The sequence below is a fragment of the Thalassophryne amazonica genome, chromosome 13 (assembly GCF_902500255.1).
Source record: "Thalassophryne amazonica chromosome 13, fThaAma1.1, whole genome shotgun sequence".
Classification (NCBI taxonomy): Eukaryota; Metazoa; Chordata; class Actinopteri; order Batrachoidiformes; family Batrachoididae; genus Thalassophryne; species Thalassophryne amazonica.
Genome location: NC_047115.1, coordinates 98602804 through 98622074, shown reverse-complemented (window position 1 = coordinate 98622074; position 19271 = coordinate 98602804). Strand labels below are relative to the sequence as shown.

The 19271-nt window shown below is 41.8% G+C and overlaps 1 protein-coding gene across 1 annotated transcript in view; it reads left to right on the top strand.

The window, feature by feature from the left end:
- The first annotated feature begins 6373 nt into the window (after window positions 1–6373).
- cdt1 (chromatin licensing and DNA replication factor 1) overlaps window positions 6374–19271 on the top strand; it is a 34476-nt gene continuing 21578 nt past the window's right edge. The window contains exons 1-2 of the mRNA XM_034185481.1: window positions 6374–6796; window positions 8820–8939. Of these exons, the coding sequence (XP_034041372.1) occupies window positions 6449–6796; window positions 8820–8939 (468 nt within the window). The 5' untranslated portion in view covers window positions 6374–6448. The remainder of the gene's footprint in view (window positions 6797–8819; window positions 8940–19271) is intronic.

The window sequence follows — 19271 nt, the reverse complement described above, 5'->3', positions numbered from 1 at the left end:
GTCCTTATTCTGAGGGGTTCATGTCCTTATTCTGAACGGTTTGTGTCCTTATTCTGAGGGGTTCATGTCCTTATTCTGAACGGTTTGTGTCGTTATTCTGAGGGGTTCATGTCCTTATTCTGAACGGTTTGTGTCCTTATTCTGAAGGGTTTGTGTCCTTATTCTGAAGTGTTCACCTCCTTTTTTTGTAGGGTTCACATCCTTATTCTGAACGGTTTGTGTCCTTATTCTGACGGGTTCATGTCCTTATTCTGAACAGTTTCTGTCCTTATTCTGAACGGTTTGTGTCCTTATTCTGAAGGGTTTGTGTCCTTATTCTGAAGGGTTCACCTCCTTATTCTGAACGGTTTGTGTCCTTATTCTGAACGGTTTGTGTCCTTATTCTGAAGGGTTCACCTCCTTATTCTGAACAGTTTGTGTCCTTATTCTGAACGGTTTATGTCCTTATTCTGAGGGGTTCGTGTCCTTATTCTGAACAGTTTGTGTCCTTATTCTGAACGGTTCGTGTCCTTATTCTGAACAGTTTGTGTCCTTATTCTGAACGGTTTGTGTCCTTATTCTGAACGGTTTGTGTCCTTATTCTGAACAGTTTGTGTCCTTATTCTGAACAGTTTGTGTCCTTATTCTGAACGGTTTGTGTCCTTATTCTGAACGGTTTGTGTCCTTATTCTGAGGGGTTCACATCCTTATTCTGAACGGTTTGTGTCCTTATTCTGAGGGGTTTGTGTCCTTATTCTAAACAGTTTGTGTCCTTATTCTGAACGGTTTGTGTCCTTATTCTGAACAGTTTGTGTCCTTATTCTGAAGGGTTCACATCCTTATTCTGAACGGTTTGTGTCCTTATTCTGAGGGGTTTGTGTCCTTATTCTAAACGGTTTGTGTCCTTATTCTGAACAGTTTGTGTCCTTATTCTGAAGGGTTCACATCCTTATTCTGAACGGTTTGTGTCCTTATTCTGAGGGGTTCATGTCCTTATTCTGAGCGGTTTCTGTCCTTATTCTGAATGGTTTCTGTCCTTATTCTGAACGGTTTGTGTCCTTATTCTGAGGGGTTCGTGTCCTTATTCTGAACAGTTTCTGTCCTTATTCTGAACAGTTTGTGTCCTTATTCTGAGGGGTTCGTGTCCTTATTCTGAGGGGTTCGTGTCCTTATTCTGAACGGTTTGTGTCCTTATTCTGAGGGGTTCGTGTCCTTATTCTGAACAGTTTCTGTCCTTATTCTGAACAGTTTGTGTCCTTATTCTGAGGGGTTCGTGTCCTTATTCTGAACAGTTTCTGTTCTTATTCTGAGGGGTTCATGTCCTTATTCTGAACGGTTTGTGTCCTTATTCTGAGGGGTTCACATCCTTATTCTGAATGGTTCGTGTCCTTATTCTGAACAGTTTGTGTCCTTATTCTGAATGGTTCATGTCCTTATTCTGAACAGTTTGTGTCCTTATTCTGAGGGGTTCACATCCTTATTCTGAACAGTTCATGTCCTTATTCTGAACAGTTTCTGTCCTTATTCTGAACAGTTCGTGTCCTTATTCTGAACGGTTTGTGTCCTTATTCTGAGGGGTTCGTGTCCTTATTCTGAACAGTTTCTGTCCTTATTCTGAACAGTTTGTGTCCTTATTCTGAGGGGTTCGTGTCCTTATTCTGAACAGTTTCTGTTCTTATTCTGAGGGGTTCATGTCCTTATTCTGAACGGTTTGTGTCCTTATTCTGAGGGGTTCACATCCTTATTCTGAATGGTTCGTGTCCTTATTCTGAACAGTTTGTGTCCTTATTCTGAATGGTTCATGTCCTTATTCTGAACAGTTTGTGTCCTTATTCTGAGGGGTTCACATCCTTATTCTGAACAGTTCATGTCCTTATTCTGAACAGTTTCTGTCCTTATTCTGAACAGTTCGTGTCCTTATTCTGAACGGTTTGTGTCCTTATTCTGAGGGGTTCGTGTCCTTATTCTGAACAGTTTGTGTCCTTATTCTGAGGGGTTCATGTCCTTATTCTGAACAGTTTGTGTCCTTATTCTAAGGGGTTTGTGTCCTTATTCTGAACAGTTTGTGTCCTTATTCTGAGGGGTTCGTGTCCTTATTCTGAACAGTTTGTGTCCTTATTCTGAGGGGTTCATGTCCTTATTCTGAACAGTTTGTGTCCTTATTCTAAGGGGTTTGTGTCCTTATTCTGAGGGGTTTGTGTCCTTATTCTGAACGGTTTGTGTCCTTATTCTGAACGGTTTGTGTCCTTATTCTGAAGGGTTTTGTTGTGTGGGCTGCTGAAGAGGAGGTACTACTGGCCCACCACCACCAGAGGGCGCCCTGCCTGGAGTGCGGGCTCCAGGCACCAGAGGGCGCCGCCGCCTCACGTGAGCAGCTACGGTGACAGCTGTCACCCATCACCTGAGACAGCTGACGGCAATCATCTGTGGGGTATATCAGCAGGACGGCACCTCCACCTCATTGCCGAGATATCGTTTCTACCAGAGAGGTAACGTATCGAAGCTACGGAGTGTATCTTTTTGGATTTGTGCGTAGTTTGTGGATTACTGTTCCAACGAGAGGTGGAGGTAACTTCCCTGCTGTTCGGAGTCCTGGGTGCAAACGCGCCCCCATCTAACTGTCCTTTGTTCCTCGCCAGCAGTACCAGGTCCGACACGCGGAGGCAGTGGCCACCTGGGAGTTCGGGACTTGGCGGCTCCAGTATTCCCGGGGTCCTGTGGCGGAGGAAGCCGTGTGGTTTCGGTCTTACCTTGGAGAGGCGTCTCCTATCTTCGAGCCTGCCCACACGACACTTTTGTGAATTGACTGTTGTCCATTGCTGTGATTGGTTGTATTCGTTGTGCACATTCACAACAGTAAAGCTTGTTATTTTGACTTACTCCATTGTCCGTTCATTTGCGCCCCCTGTTGTGGGTCCGTGTTCCTACACTTTCCCAACAGGTTTGTGTCCTTATTCTAAGGGGTTTGTGTCCTTATTCTGAACAGTTTGTGTCCTTATTCTGAACAGTTCGTGTCCTTATTCTGAGGGGTTCGTGTCCTTATTCTGAGGGGTTCGTGTCCTTATTCTGAACGGTTCGTGTCCTTATTCTGAACGGTTCGTGTCCTTATTCTGAACGGTTTGTGTCCTTATTCTTGTTGTGTGTTGGGGGGGGGGGGGGGCGTGGCTGGATGTTTTGGTTTTCTTTTCTTTGCTCTCCAGGTGGCATGAGGGCTGATTTGTCTGTGAAGAAGGTGCTGGCTGAAGAGTCTTCACCCTCATCAACATCATGGAAAGCACCTGTGAGTGGTGCTCACGTGCAACCTGGACGACTTGCAGCTGAAGCAGATCATTGGATGGCGTTCCACATTTAAGTCATGTGTGATTCAAGCAGAACTGCCGGGAACTCGACCTTGTGACGTTCGTTTGTGAGACGCTGAGGACCGCGCCTGGGTTTTGACACATCGAGCCCGTGAGGCAGGGAGGGGTGAGGACACATGCTGTCAGCACACACGAAAGGTAATTAAGTGTTTAAGTAATTGTTGATAGTAACTTGGTGTTTTGTTACACAGTATACTGGAATTGTGAAGAGAATTGTGCAGTTTGCTTCTCACTGCTATGGCGTGAAGGATAAGTGATCTCCACTTGTTGTGAGAAGCTGCTCATTTGCATAAAGTAAAAAAAAAGGACACTGACCTGAGTGTGTTGCTGATAGCGTGTGTTTATTGGAAGATATAGTTGTATCTGTTGCCTTACCTCACCTTCTCTTTGCTTCACAGAGAATCAGTTTGTCGTGTCCACCTGGGGGGTGTTTGGCGGTGGTAGGAAGTCCAGGAGCGCCGGCTTTAATCCTTGCGGGCGCTGGAGAGCGAGCCACGAATCACTCCACCAGAGGGACGTTGTTTTTATGTTTTTACACTTTTAAGCACAGGTGAATAATAAATAGTTTCTGTTTGGAACCGCTTTCTGGTTATTTTTAGCGCTGGGTCCTGTCTGACGCAGGTCCGCTCCTCAACCCGCGTCGACACATAACAATTCTGAGGGGTTCGTGTCCTTATTCTGAACGGGTTCGCGTCCTTATTCTGAACGGGTTCGCGTCCTTATTCGCAGGGGTCCAGATCCGAATCCGGATTCTGGATCAAGATTTTACTTTATATAGTCTTTGAAGGATTATGTCAAAACTGCTTCACAGATTCTCACCAGATTTGCCCCACAGATGATATTAGGTCATAGAAGACTCCACTGAATTTTGGAGGTGATCCGGCTCCAGATTGGTGCACGTCAGAAATCTCTGATCTGGTCTTTCAAAAATACTGTTCAAAATCCAAAGACAAGGACTTCTGTCCTGTAATTTACTTCAACAATGACTTAATCGCTGAATTGTTTGATGGAACATTTTGGAGTTCATGGAAATTTACTCAACAGCCACAAGTTTTACAAAAATGTATTTGACCTGTAAGTGTTATGTCCAGTATTTCAGGTCAGATGGAGCCAGAAAAATCTCCACAGAACATAGATAACATGACAAAAATTCAATCAGAGAAGAAATAATAAAATGACATCAGATTGTTTGTTCTACTTAGATGTCTGAGTGTGCCTTTGATCATGGTGTGTGTGGGGGTCAGGAGGTCACAGCTCACTGATTAATCACCTCCTTTGTTTCACAAAGAGGTGAGTGTTCACACATCAGACATGTTCCACTGAAAACTATGACACACACACACACACACACACACACACTTTTTAACAATCTCCATCTAAAGTTTGGAAGAATAATCCATAGAAGAGATGACATCACACTGTTGTCATACAGATAACTGAATGTTTTGTATTATTTAGCAAGTGGAGAGATACATAAAGTTTTAAAGATTGTTTAAAAACTATTTTTTTCTCCTTGTCTTTTGGCCCCCGTGATCCTTAGTTTTAAATGGTTGTTCTTATTCATTTATTTAAATGTATGTTTTAATGTATAGTTTAACGTTTTAATGTATGTTTTATGGCACTTTGTGCCAGTGATGGTTGTGTTAAAGTGCTTTATTAATAAAGTTGTTATGGTATAAAATATGATTGACTGATTGACTCCTATTTTATTGGAAGACTCGTGGTCTGTAAATATACACACAAGACACCACAGATTAAAAAGAAAAACCAGAATGTAGAAAGTTAAATAAATCAGTTCAAATACATACATTTAAACTAGTGCAATCTCAGCCTGGAACACCTTGTGAGCCTGGTTTCACGTTCATCCAGGTTGTGCAAGAAAAACATTCAGCTTCTTAACCCTCAAGTGACCGAGTGGGGTCCTTTATATATCTATTTGTCCTGCATTTGTCCAAGAATTTTGCAAGGATCAGCCGATCTGTGTGGCAAGTATAATCCAAAGTTGTGTGGGGTCACTTATGACTTCAGGAAGACCTATGAGATGTTCGACAATAATTAACCAACTCTAAACATTATATTTTACTGGTTTAGAGGGAAGCCAACAGATTTAGAAGCTGCACAAGCACTGAGACTGATTCTTGATCCCCAGAGTGAGGATGAAAATAGCTCATGTTTGTCACAAAGGATGACTGATGGGTTCATTGATGTTTGTGTTCAAGTTTTGGTATATTTGCTGGTCATTGGTTCTTCTAGATTTGATGCTATAATTATCCCACCATATTAGTGGCTAAAATAGCTTGGTCACTTGAGGGTTAAAAGTGCATTGGACGTGCACAGTCCTGCAGGAACAAACAAGATCTGACTGGCACTGCCGGCCTCTAGTGGCATTGTTGTACACATGCTGGATTTCATCTCTTTGGACGAAAAAGAATGCCATTTTGACCAAAAAATTAACTTTTTTTTTTTCCAGCCAAATAAGTGTGTAGACTGGACAGATATTCAGGCATATAGTCACAATTTCAGCCCAATTTCCTATATTAGGCATCTCTGTGGCTCATCTACTGGATGTCATTCACACCAATTTTTTTAAACCAACTTCACTCTGGTTTAAAACCAGAGGACAAACTTTGTTGTATGTAGGTATACGTACAATGACAATAAAGGCTCTATTCTATCTCACAATAAATCAAAAACACTTAATATCATTGTGTTTAAAAAAAAAAAATACTATCTAATAACCAAGACAAAAAAGACAACATCATGCAGAAGCGGACACACGAAACGAAAGGTTGTGTGTGAAAGGTTCACGTCAGTTCCTGCTCTCAGGCGCCATTATCATACCGCTCCAACATGGCGGCCGTCTCACGTGTCTTTGCGCAGCCAATGGCTGATCTAGTTTTCTAAGGCCCGGATAAGGGCGCGTTTTTGAGTTCGCGCGAAAGCCTTTTATTTTTGGAGCCGCCGTGTTCGTGCAGCTTATTTTGTCTGTGGGCGGATTCGGCTGCAGCTTCCTGCTCTGGTGTTTTTTTTTTTGGTTTTTGTGAGCGTGTTCGGCTGCAAGTTCCCGGTTTATATATTTAGTTCTGGGAGCGGTTCCCGGTTCCGCCGCCATGTCCCAGGCTCGGGTCACCGAGTTCTTCTGCCAAAGGAAGAGCGTCGCCGCGCGGCGTGCCGCGGCCAAACCGCGCGTCCTGAAAGCGGCAGACGCAGTCCACCAAGAGTTCGTCAAAGTGATCGACGAGGCGGCCGGACTGACCGAGACCGAGTCCGCCGTCAGCAACCCGCGGACACCGAAGCGGACTTCGGGCGACTGCGACCCCGGAGCGGCCGCGCTTCCTGCCGCCGCTCACCACAGCACCGCCAAGAGGAGGCGGCGAGTGCCGGCGGATAAAAGAAACGTCCGGCAGAACGCCGCCAAGAAGCTGGTTTTCCTGAGTCCGGAACCGGAACAGCAGCAGGTACACACACACACACACACACACACACACGAGACAGTGAATGTATAAGAAAGTCATTACTTTTACCACTTTGACCGGGCTGGAAGGAGACTGGTGAGGGAAGCCACTAGGATACTCAAATTCTAGGTTTTTGTGTAGAAATTGGGACATATGCAACATTGTCTTGTTTGTATCAGGTCACAGCTTCATGTTGGAATGTAAAACAGGAAAACCAACCATCAAACCTGGGCCCTGGTGTCCCATGTGCCTTCTGGCAAACTGCAGCTGAAATTTTGCTGCTCTTTTAAAATAATCCTCTTTGACACCAAATCACTCATTCATCTTCAACCACTTACTCCAGTTGAGGGCCAGAGGGGTCTGGAGCCTATCTCAGCAGTCACAGGATGTGAGGTGGGTTGACCCTGGACAGGACGCCAGTCTGTCACAGGGTCACATACACACAAACACACACATTCACACATATGGACAGTTTAAAGTTTCCAGTCCATCTAACCTGCGTGTCTTTGGCTGTGGGAGGAAGCCGGAGCACCCAGAGGGAACCCACACAGGCACGGGGAGAACACGCAAACTCGAACCCACGACCTTCTTCCACATCAGTCAGTCAACATTTATTTTTAACGCCCTTTACAGCAGCCAATAGGTGATCAAAGTGCTTTACAGGAAAATCAAGAACTGAAATTCACGAGAATAAAAGCAAATGTACAATAAACTAAGAAAGGCACATAAAAGCAAAAGTTGTCACAGCGCCGCCAGGTGTTAAAAAGCAGTTTAAATAAATAAGTCATGAGCAGTGATTTTAAAAAGTGCTGAGTCAGTAACTGTGTAAATCAGGAGGTAACATGCGTTTGTATTTTGACCTCTGAACATCTAAGAAAAGTTGACCAGACCAACAGGAAGGTGCGAGGCCGTGAATCTCTCGATTTAAAATCTCTCCACTGGCTTCCTGTTGTGTATCATGTCCGATTTAAAATCTTGGTGCTTACTTTTTGAGCCCTACGTGGTCAGGCCCCGAGCTACATCACTGACTTAATCAAACCCTACAGCCTGACTCAGAGGCTGAGGTCATCTGGGCGGATCCTGCTGAGGCTCCACGAACAATCGAACATGCTTAAAAACTGGTGGAGGCTGATCCTTCAAAGCCGCCGCGCCCCACCTTTGGAACGCACTTTCTTTAGAGGCTCTCTGGCCTCAGTGGAAACCTTCAAAAAGCACCTTAAAACTTATCTGTTTCAGCAAACATTCTAGTCCAAACCGACTCCGCGCTGTGTTGCTGCATTTTATATTATGTGTGTGACTGTATGATCTTTATATGTTCACCACTGTGAAGCACTTTGTGACAGCTGTCTGTGAAAAGCGCTACACAATGAAAGTTTACTTACTTACCAATAACCTTAAAAACAAACATTGAAATTGAGTCTGAAACAAACTGGAAGCCAGTGGAGTGAATAAAGTGCAGCAGTAATATGCTCACTTCTAGAAGTGTTCGATAAAAGACAAGCCTCCCTCACTTGTCTCCCTTCTCCACAGCCACTGAGTATTTGAGGACCACCTCCTCCTGATAGATCTCCTGGCAGCACCACACGGTGTGGATTCATCAGTGGTTGAGGTTGGAGAGAGGCTGGGATAAATCCTCCCCCAGGTTGAGGGAAGGGTGGATGATTTGACCCAGATACACTGATCAAAGGGAAATGTCTGTGACCGTGAATTTTCGAGGTCGACCTAGATCACCCCATATGTCATCACCTCCTCCTGATGACCTCTAAGCAGTGAGACATGACCTCTGTGCTGTCGGTGTGCTGGGTTTATGTTGTACCACAGTCCTGCTGGTACTGGTACCTGCTGGTTCACTTGGTACTTTTTAAGTTGGAATGGGGTGTTTGTGTGTTCCAGAGTTACTGTTGACCATCCAGCAGGTCCCTCTGCAGTTTGAAGATATTCTTTTCCACATCACGACCTTCAGTTTTGGTGGTTTTCTGGGTATTTGGTTCCTAAATGATGATCCTGTCACGTGTTGTGCGTTCAGTCTGCAGTCCAGGTCTGCGATGGGAGGCAGCAGTCTGCACCAGCACCCCCAGTGGAGGCTGATTGCCATGGCAACGTTCAGACCAGTAGCGCTCCGCGCCAGACTGGAGTCGCCAACAAGGTATTTGGACCAACACCTGCGTCACTGTGGCCTGATTTACCTTTTTTTTTTTTCTCTCCATAGGTTTCAGATTTTGGGTGTTAGGTGGGATGCAGCAAGGCAACACTGATGCATATATATATAATATATATATATATATATATATATATATATATATATATATATATATATGCATATATGCATATATATATACTCGTATACACACACACACACACACACACACACAGCAATAATCAACAGAAGATATGACAACTGGAATCACAAGACTAAACTAGAAGCACTTGGAGAGCGCAAACCTCCGCCAAGGCCATAGGGTCACTGACGTCACATGGAATACCCTTTGGCAAAGAGACTTATTCCACGTCGTTTCACGCATCTACCGTCATGTTTCAGATTCAGTGGTTAACCCTCTGGGGTCCGAGGGCATTTTTTGGACAGTTCACTCGCCTGGCATAAATGTTTTATTATTGCTGTTAACAGCTCTCACTGCATCCCACAATCAAGTTTTATGTTTCTTTTTTTTTTTTTTTTTTTTTTTCAGGACAACCTGTACTTTCAAAATATACGTGGTGTGTCCATAAAGTAACGGTCCTTTTTATTTTTTTCAAAAACTATATGGATTTGATTCATATGTTTTTACGTCAGACATGCTTGAACCCTCGTGCGCATGCGTGAGTTTTTCCACGCCTGTCGGTGACGTCGTTCGCCTGTGAGCACGCCTTAGGAAGGAGTGGTCCCGCCCCCTCGTCGGATTTTCATTGTCTGGAAATGGCGGAATGAAAAGGACTTTTTTCCCATCAGAATTTTTTCAGAAGCTGTTAGAGACTGGCACCTGGAAACTATTCGAAAAATTTATCTGGCTTTCGGTGAAAATTTTACGGGCTTCACAGAGAATAAGGTCTGTTAGTACAGCTTTAAGGACCCCTTTAAGGACGCTCAGCGCGCCACGCTCAGCGCGCCACGCTCCGAGCTGCGACTACGCGGCACAAGCCACCGGACCATTTCTGAGCTGATGGCTCTGTGGATACGAGACCTTCGTGTGCTCTCTCTGGTTATCACAAGAGCTGGACATCAGCCATTTTCCGGCAGATTTCACTTTTAACAAGAGATTTTGTCATGGAAAGCCATGCGGAGGCTTCGCGCATCACGACCGATTCGCTGATGAAGCAAGACAAAGGAACACCTCCGTTTCTGAGTGTTAGAGGACAAGTTTGGACATGTCTATCTCGGCTTTCAGTGCTTACCAGTCGAGTGAGTATAAGAGAACTTGTGGAGAGCTGGACATGTCCAAACTTGTCCTTGGCGAATGATGTCACCGATAGGCGTGGAAAAACTCACGCATGCGCACGAGGGGTCAAGCATGTCTGACGTAAAACCATATGAATGAAATCCATATAGTTTTTGAAAAAAATAAAAAAGGACCGTTACTTTATGGACAGACCTCGTATATGCTATAGTTGTGTTTTATAAGTGTAATAAAGGTTTTCAATCAGAAATAAGAAAGGAAAAAGTAAAGCGGAAAATAATTTTCCACACAAATTTATTCAAAACACACTGCAAACTATAATAAACTAGTAACACATCACTCCTAAAAACAATCTTTGGTGCGTCACGTGAGGTGAATCTGCCCTACAATTGGATTTTGGAAAACCATGTGACATTTAACCAATTCCGATTTGACACTCATATTGCTCACGTCATCACACAGCTTCTATGAGGAGCACAAAGATGGTGGACGGTGGCTTGAAAGTCTGCGGAGTTAACTTTTATGCAAAAAAGTAAGCTTCTATCTCATATCAATAAAAACTTATTTATAATTTAGTAAAGCTTGGTCTCAGCCGTCATATGCGATGGCGTCAGCCCCAGAGGGTTAAACCCTTAGATCTTCAGCAAATTTATTTATAAAGAGAAACTGCATGAACTACACAAGATTTTTTTAAATTTTCTAATATCAAGTTTATTCAGTGAGGAGAAACAAATGCTAAATTACTGTTGTGTCATAACTTAATTTTTGTTTAGCCTTTGTGACCCGTCTTCATGAAGTTAAATGCAAAAATGATGAAATTGGCCCTATCCTGCAATGATAAAGAATCCTTAAAAAATTACTGGATCCGGATCGTGTTCTGGATCATTACCAAAATTTAATGACTTCTAAGTTAGGCCAAGATACACCCCTGGTAAAAATTTCATTGAAATGTGTTGAGGATTTGTTTTGAGCAATCCTGCTAACAAACCAACCAGCCAACAAACAAACGGACACGACCGAAAACATAACCTCCTTGGTGGAGGTAACTAGAGCACTGCACTCATAGAGTGCAAACCTCCGCCAGTACTAGTTTCCAATTCCACAAATTTTTACCTTGGGGGAAAATACTCAAGGTGAAAGTCCTGTTAGAAGTGCTTTATCATAAGCTAAAACACAATACAAAATATAGATCAAAAGGGCTTTTCAATGTTAACATCAAATATCCTCTAAATCCTCAATACAGATCAGATCCAGATCAAACTTGCCAGTTTGTTCCTCATTGTCACAAATGAGTGATTGTCACTTTTGACTGAGATATAATGCAAAATGTATATCAAATGGGCTTTTCAATATTAAATTCACATGTCCACAATCCGGATCAGACCGAGATCAAACTTTGTCAGGTGATAATGAGTGTCAGTCTGCACCTCTCATTCAAATATGAGAGCGATTGCGGCATGTTTGTTTAAGACATAATGTAAAAAATATACATTAACTAGGCCCCCGATTGTCTCACAGCATTTACGGTGTGTGTGTGTGTGTGTATATATATATATATATATATATATATATATATATATATATATATATATACACACACACACACTCACTCCCACTAATATTTTTCCCGTTTCATGTCTATCCTGTTTGACAGGGTACCAAATAAACGATCCCTGTGTGTCTCCACCTCATGTCCAGTCTTCTGTAGCTCACACTCTGTATAATTTTTTCTTTTGTGTTCATGCTGACTGATCTGACGGAGGGGAATCCCAGCTCCCAGGGACTATTTAAATGATTTGCTTATTTAAATAGAGATGTGGAAAGGAAGGAGCTTGTTGCGTGCGCATGCACGCTCAATTCCAGATTCAGTGGGATGTACAAATGGAATGTGCTTGGATCCATGCGTACGCACACTTTGATACATCTGTTTTTTTTTTGTTTTTTTTTTTTGTGTGCTTAGACCAGTTTCTGGGTTTTGTCATACGCCATCTTTCAGTAGGAAACTTACTCAAGTCTTTGTACGTGCAGCCCCTGGTCTTGTAAACTGATTTTGGTCGATACTGATACTATGATTGTGCAAAAAAAGATGTCAATTTTTTGGAGAATTCTGAAGCGCCGGTGGGCGGCACAGCCATCATCTTCTGCATGATGAACCTCCGCCTGTCATAATGTCTTAAACATTATTTTGTTCCATGTTTTCAAAATTAAAAGACCAGTTTGTGATGTGGCTTCATTGTTCATGTTTGTGTAGTTTTCTGTGGTTGTGGTTGTGTGGCTTGCCTCTACTGGTGGTTGGCTCTCACTGCGGTATTGTATCACTTCCTGTTCCGGAGCACAGCGGTGTTTTTCTGTATCTGTTAGCTGTTTAATCTGCGCAGTTAGATTGATCTAGTTATCTAGATAACGATTTGTTTCCCAGTGTAATCTTTACGTGCCTTAACTAAAGCACTCCTTCTGCTGAATCACCTCTAAATTATTTACACATTATTCACTTTGCGTGTTTTTAGGAATCCGCTAGCTTAGCGTAGCTACTAGCTCTTAGCCGATTTAGCATGGCGGCTTCTCCTGTCTCTCCCGCACTTTTCTGCTCTGGGTGTGAAATGTTTAGTTATTCCTCGGCCTCCTTTAGCAGTAACGGTACTTGTAATAAGTGTAGCTTATTCGTAGCTTTGGAGGCCAGGCTGGGCGAATTGGAGACTCGGCTCCGCACCGTGGAAAATTCTACAGTTAGCCAGGCCCCTGTAGTCGGTGCGGACCAAGGTAGCTTAGCCGCCGTTAGTTCCCCCCTGGCAGATCCCGAGCAGCCGGGAAAGCAGGCTGACTGGGTGACTGTGAGGAGGAAGCGTAGCCCTAAACAGAAGCCCCGTGTACACCGCCAACCCGTTCACATTTCTAACCGTTTTTCCCCACTCGACGACACACCCGCCGAGGATCAAACTCTGGTTATTGGCGACTCTGTTTTGAGAAATGTGAAGTTAGCGACACCAGCAACCATAGTCAATTGTCTTCCGGGGGCCAGAGCAGGTGACATTGAAGGAAATTTGAAACTGCTGGCTAAGGCTAAGCGTAAATTTGGTAAGATTGTAATTCACGTCGGCAGTAATGACACCCGGTTACGCCAATCGGAGGTCACTAAAATTAACATTAAATCGGTGTGGAACTTTGCAAAAACAATGTCGGACTCTGTAGTTTTCTCTGGGCCCCTCCCCAATCAGACCGGGAGTGACATGTTTAGCCGCATGTTCTCCTTGAATTGCTGGCTGTCTGAGTGGTGTCCAAAAAATCAGGTGGGCTTCATAGATAATTGGCAAAGCTTCTGGGGAAAACCTGGTCTTGTTAGGAGAGACGGCATCCATCCCACTTTGGATGGAGCAGCTCTCATTTCTAGAAATCTGGCCAATTTTCTTAAATCCTCCAAATCGTGACTATCCAGGGTTGGGACCAGGAAGCAGAGTTGTAGTCTTACACACCTCTCTGCAGCTTCTCTCCCCCTGCCATCCCCTCATTACCCCATCCCCGTAGAGACGGTGCCTGCTCCCAGACTACCAATAACCAGCAAAAATCTATTTAAGCATAAAAATTCAAAAAGAAAAAATAATATAGCACCTTCAACTGCACCACAGACTAAAACAGTTAAATGTGGTCTATTAAACATTAGGTCTCTCTCTTCTATGTCCCTGTTGGTAAATGATATAATAATTGATCAACATATTGATTTATTCTGCCTAACAGAAACCTGGTTACAGCAGGATGAATATGTTAGTTTAAATGAGTCAACACCCCCGAGTCACACTAACTGTCAGAATGCTCGTAGCACGGGCCGGGGCGGAGGATTAGCAGCAATCTTCCATTCCAGCTTATTAATTAATCAAAAACCCAGACAGAGCTTTAATTCATTTGAAAGCTTGTCTCTTAGTCTTGTCCATCCAAATTGGAAGTCCCAAAAACCAGTTTTATTTGTTATTATCTATCGTCCACCTGGTCGTTACTGTGAGTTTCTCTGTGAATTTTCAGACCTTTTGTCTGACTTAGTGCTTAGCTCAGATAAGATAATTATAGTGGGCGATTTTAACATCCACACAGATGCTGAGAATGACAGCCTCAACACTGCATTTAATCTATTATTAGACTCTATTGGCTTTGCTCAAAAAGTAAATGAGTCCACCCACCACTTTAATCATATCTTAGATCTTGTTCTGACTTATGGTATGGAAATAGAAGACTTAACAGTATTCCCTGAAAACTCCCTTCTGTCTGATCATTTCTTAATAACATTTACATTTACTCTGATGGACTACCCAGCAGTAGGGAATAAGTTTCATTACACTAGAAGTCTTTCAGAAAGCGCTGTAACTAAGTTTAAGGATATGATTCCTTCTTTATGTTCTCTAATGCCATATAACACAGTGCAGAGTAGCTACCTAAACTCTGTAAGGGAGATAGAGTATCTCGTCAATAGTTTTACATCCTCATTGAAGACAACTTTGGATGCTGTAGCTCCTCTGAAAAAGAGAGCTTTAAATCAGAAGTGTCTGACTCCGTGGTATAACTCACAAACTCGTAGCTTAAAGCAGATAACCCGTAAGTTGGAGAGGAAATGGCGTCTCACTAATTTAGAAGATCTTCACTTAGCCTGGAAAAAGAGTCTGTTGCTCTATAAAAAAGCCCTCCGTAAAGCTAGGACATCTTTCTACTCATCACTAATTGAAGAAAATAAGAACAACCCCAGGTTTCTTTTCAGCACTGTAGCCAGGCTGACAAAGAGTCAGAGCTCTATTGAGCTGAGTATTCCATTAACTTTAACTAGTAATGACTTCATGACTTTCTTTGCTAACAAAATTTTAACTATTAGAGAAAAAATTACTCATAACCATCCCAAAGACGTATCGTTATCTTTGGCTGCTTTCAGTGATGCCGGTATTTGGTTAGACTCTTTCTCTCCGATTGTTCTGTCTGAGTTATTTTCATTAGTTACTTCATCCAAACCATCAACATGTTTATTAGACCCCATTCCTACCAGGCTGCTCAAGGAAGCCCTACCATTATTTAATGCTTCGATCTTAAATATGATCAATCTATCTTTGTTAGTTGGTTATGTACCACAGGCCTTTAAGGTGGCAGTAATTAAACCATTACTTAAAAAGCCATCACTTGACCCAGCTATCTTAGCTAATTATAGGCCAATCTCCAACCTTCCTTTTCTCTCAAAAATTCTTGAAAGGGTAGTTGTAAAACAGCTAACTGATCATCTGCAGAGGAATGGTCTATTTGAAGAGTTTCAGTCAGGTTTTAGAATTCATCATAGTACAGAAACAGCATTAGTGAAGGTTACAAATGATCTTCTTATGGCCTCGGACAGTGGATTTTATTACAGAGATTAGAGCATGCCATAGGTATTAAAGGCACTGCGCTGCGGTGGTTTGAATCATATTTGTCTAATAGATTACAATTTGTTCATGTAAATGGGGAATCTTCTTCACAGACTAAAGTTAATTATGGAGTTCCACAAGGTTCTGTGCTAGGACCAATTTTATTCACTTTATATATGCTTCCCTTAGGCAGTATTATTAGACGGTATTGCTTAAATTTTCATTGTTACGCAGATGATACCCAGCTTTATCTATCCATGAAGCCAGAGGACACACACCAATTAGCTAAACTGCAGGATTGTCTTACAGACATAAAGACATGGATGACCTCTAATTTCCTACTTTTAAACTCAGCTAAAACTGAAGTTATTGTACTTGGCCCCACAAATCTTAGAAACATGGTGTCTAACCAGATCCTTACTCTGGATGGCATTACCCTGACCTCTAGTAATACTGTGAGAAATCTTGGAGTCATTTTTGATCAGGATATGTCATTCAAAGCGCATATTAAACAAATATGTAGGACTGCTTTTTGCATTTACGCAATATCTCTAAAATCAGAAAGGTCTTGTCTCAGAGTGATGCTGAAAAACTAATTCATGCATTTATTTCCTCTAGGCTGGACTATTGTAATTCATTATTATCAGGTTGTCCTAAAAGTTCCCTAAAAAGCCTTCAGTTAATTCAAAATGCTGCAGCTAGAGTACTGACGGGGACTAGAAGGAGAGAGCATATCTCACCCATATTGGCCTCTCTTCATTGGCTTCCTGTTAATTCTAGAATAGAATTTAAAATTCTTCTTCTTACTTATAAGGTTTTGAATAATCAGGTCCCATCTTATCTTAGGGACCTCGTAGTACCATATCACCCCAATAGAGCGCTTCGCTCTGACTGCAGGCTTACTTGTAGTTCCTAGGGTTTGTAAGAGTAGAATGGGAGGCAGAGCCTTCAGCTTTCAGGCTCCTCTCCTGTGGAACCAGCTCCCAATTCAGATCAGGGAGACAGACACCCTCTCTACTTTTAAGATTAGGCTTAAAACTTTCCTTTTTGCTAAAGCTTATAGTTAGGGCTGGATCAGGTGACCCTGAACCATCCCTTAGTTATGCTGCTATAGACGTAGACTGCTGGGGGGTTCCCATGATGCACTGTTTCTTTCTCTTTTTGCTCTGTATGCACCACTCTGCATTTAATCATTAGTGATCGATCTCTGCTCCCCTCCACAGCATGTCTTTTTCCTGGTTCTCTCCCTCAGCCCCAACCAGTCCCAGCAGAAGACTGCCCCTCCCTGAGCCTGGTTCTGCTGGAGGTTTCTTCCTGTTAAAAGGGAGTTTTTCCTTCCCACTGTAGCCAAGTGCTTGCTCACAGGGGGTCGTTTTGACCGTTGGGGTTTTACATAATTATTGTATGGCCTTGCCTTACAATATGAAGTGCCTTGGGGCAACTGTTTGTTGTGATTTGGCGCTATATAAAAAAAAATTGATTGATTGATTGATTGATTGTTCATACTTTGTTTTTGGCGCCCGCTGTCTCAGATTTTCTGCTCTCGTTCTTTGCTCGCTGACTTGTCACATGACGTCTCCTCTCAGACTACCTTTCTGTATCAGTGGGTCACCTTCAAAGCCTTTCTCACATTATTACATCCTGCAAATAAACGAAAACAGTCAAATAAATGCTTTAATCCATCAGTGTGTTATTTCAAGGCCAGACAAGTTTTCTTAAAATAAAATCACTGTCAGTTGCTTTTAAAATGATTGTACGCTGCAGCTGATGATAGGGCTGCAACAAATGATTATTTGGATCATCGATTAATCTGATGGGGTTTCGACACGATTAATCGGATTAGCGGGGAATTTTAAAAGAATGTGCCAGCCAGGGAAACAATTTTTCTCTCCTTCAATCACTTTATTTAACAACAGAACATTATTTGAAAACTTAAAATACTTGAAAATGAGCAAATTGTCAAATGTCCCTTGGCTGTTGAAATATAAAATAATAAAGAATCAAACAGTTTATAATAAAGAACAAAAATAATTATTTCAAATGACATTGCTTTATCAAAGTGCTGAGTTGCCATAAAACAACATTGAAACATAAATGTTATAAAATATATGGTGAAAAAAGAGGTATTTTTGTTGCTGCAAATGAGCAATTAGCATAACCAGTTAATCATAAAACCTAAATCAAAAACTGTAGCCTGACTCATTATATGTGCAACATTCTCTGGATAACTTGTAAACTATGTGGTCATTTCACAATGACACATGTGACTCATGTCTCTTTCTCTAAAATTGTATTGCTATTATTATTAATATATAAATAAAAATCAATTAAAAAATATTAGAATTTGTAATACATTTGACTCTTACGACAACAAAAGCTGAGCCATTAATTATTATACAGAAAACAAATGCACAAACATGCTGAAATGCCAGCAGCTTAATGCTAACTTTAACATTGAAAACGCCATAGACATGCTAACGCGTTACCATCGGCGTTAGCATAAAATACATCTATCAACTGTTTCAGAAGACCATAACAGGTCAGTTTAACATAAAAAGGTAAATATTCCTCACAGACATATGCTCGTTAGGGTTTTAGTGGAGAAAAATTAAGATAAAGTGAAATAAAATAAATGAAACCAACGAAGCAGCAGCTCGAAGCACTCCTTCATTGGTTCAAGATTCAAAGCAAAGCTCGATTGACTATATGGAAGAAATGAAACATTTGCGGTAAAACAGTTATTTAGCAACTAATTGATAAATTAGTTGACAACTACTTTAATAATCGATTTTAATCGATTAACTCGATTAGTTGTTTCAGCTCTAGCTGATAACTCTGAGCAGCGGCTGAAAAAAGACATTAAATGTATTTAGTTTTTGTTGTCATAATAAAGAAAAGTTTAAATTAACTGAAATTTATTTCTCCTGTGGAGTTGATGTTAATCAGAGACTTTAGACTCCACTAACTCCAGTTTAACTTGCTGTTTCCACTTTTAAATGCACCTTACTGTTTACATTTAAATATTTTTAACCATGTTTATCCTCTAGTTTACTTCATATTTTTTAATTTGCACTATTTTTTCTTTTCTCATCTTTGGAAATACTTGATGATAACTCATATGAGTAAGTAATCCTGTTAGGTTTGGTTCCTCGTTGGTGTCTTTCTTTATTATGCAGCGAAGGTCAAAGGCCCTTAAAACCTAGCGTGATGTGGGTGTGGCTAATGTAGATAAGATTAAAAAAATTGACATCATAAGTACCTGAAAATGACTCAGCGCAGCAGCCAACAAGTTTGAATCACAACTGACGTACGTCTGCATCGACGTCTGAAAAATGTCCCCATAAGTGTGCACTCAGATAGGATCTGAAGACTAAAATAATGGTGCACACACAAGAACCTCTGGTGGTGTGACGTCATCATATTCATATCGCCGCTTAAGTACAACTTGGATACTTTTCACTAAATACTGAATCCTGGATGTGTCCTATTGAGGAAAATGCTCTGGCTAACACCTGGAGACTCGCGGTTCAACATTTTATCAGTCAGATAAAAAAAAACAAAAAAAAAACGCATATGGACATATTGAAATTGCGTTGTTGGAGGACAAGTTGTTTCCACGGGTTCTCCGTTAACCCTCTGGCCTCCAGGCCTATATCCAGATGTGCCAGCATTCGAACCAGTTGTCTGGCTGATCGTAAACTGCTGAAGCACTAAAGA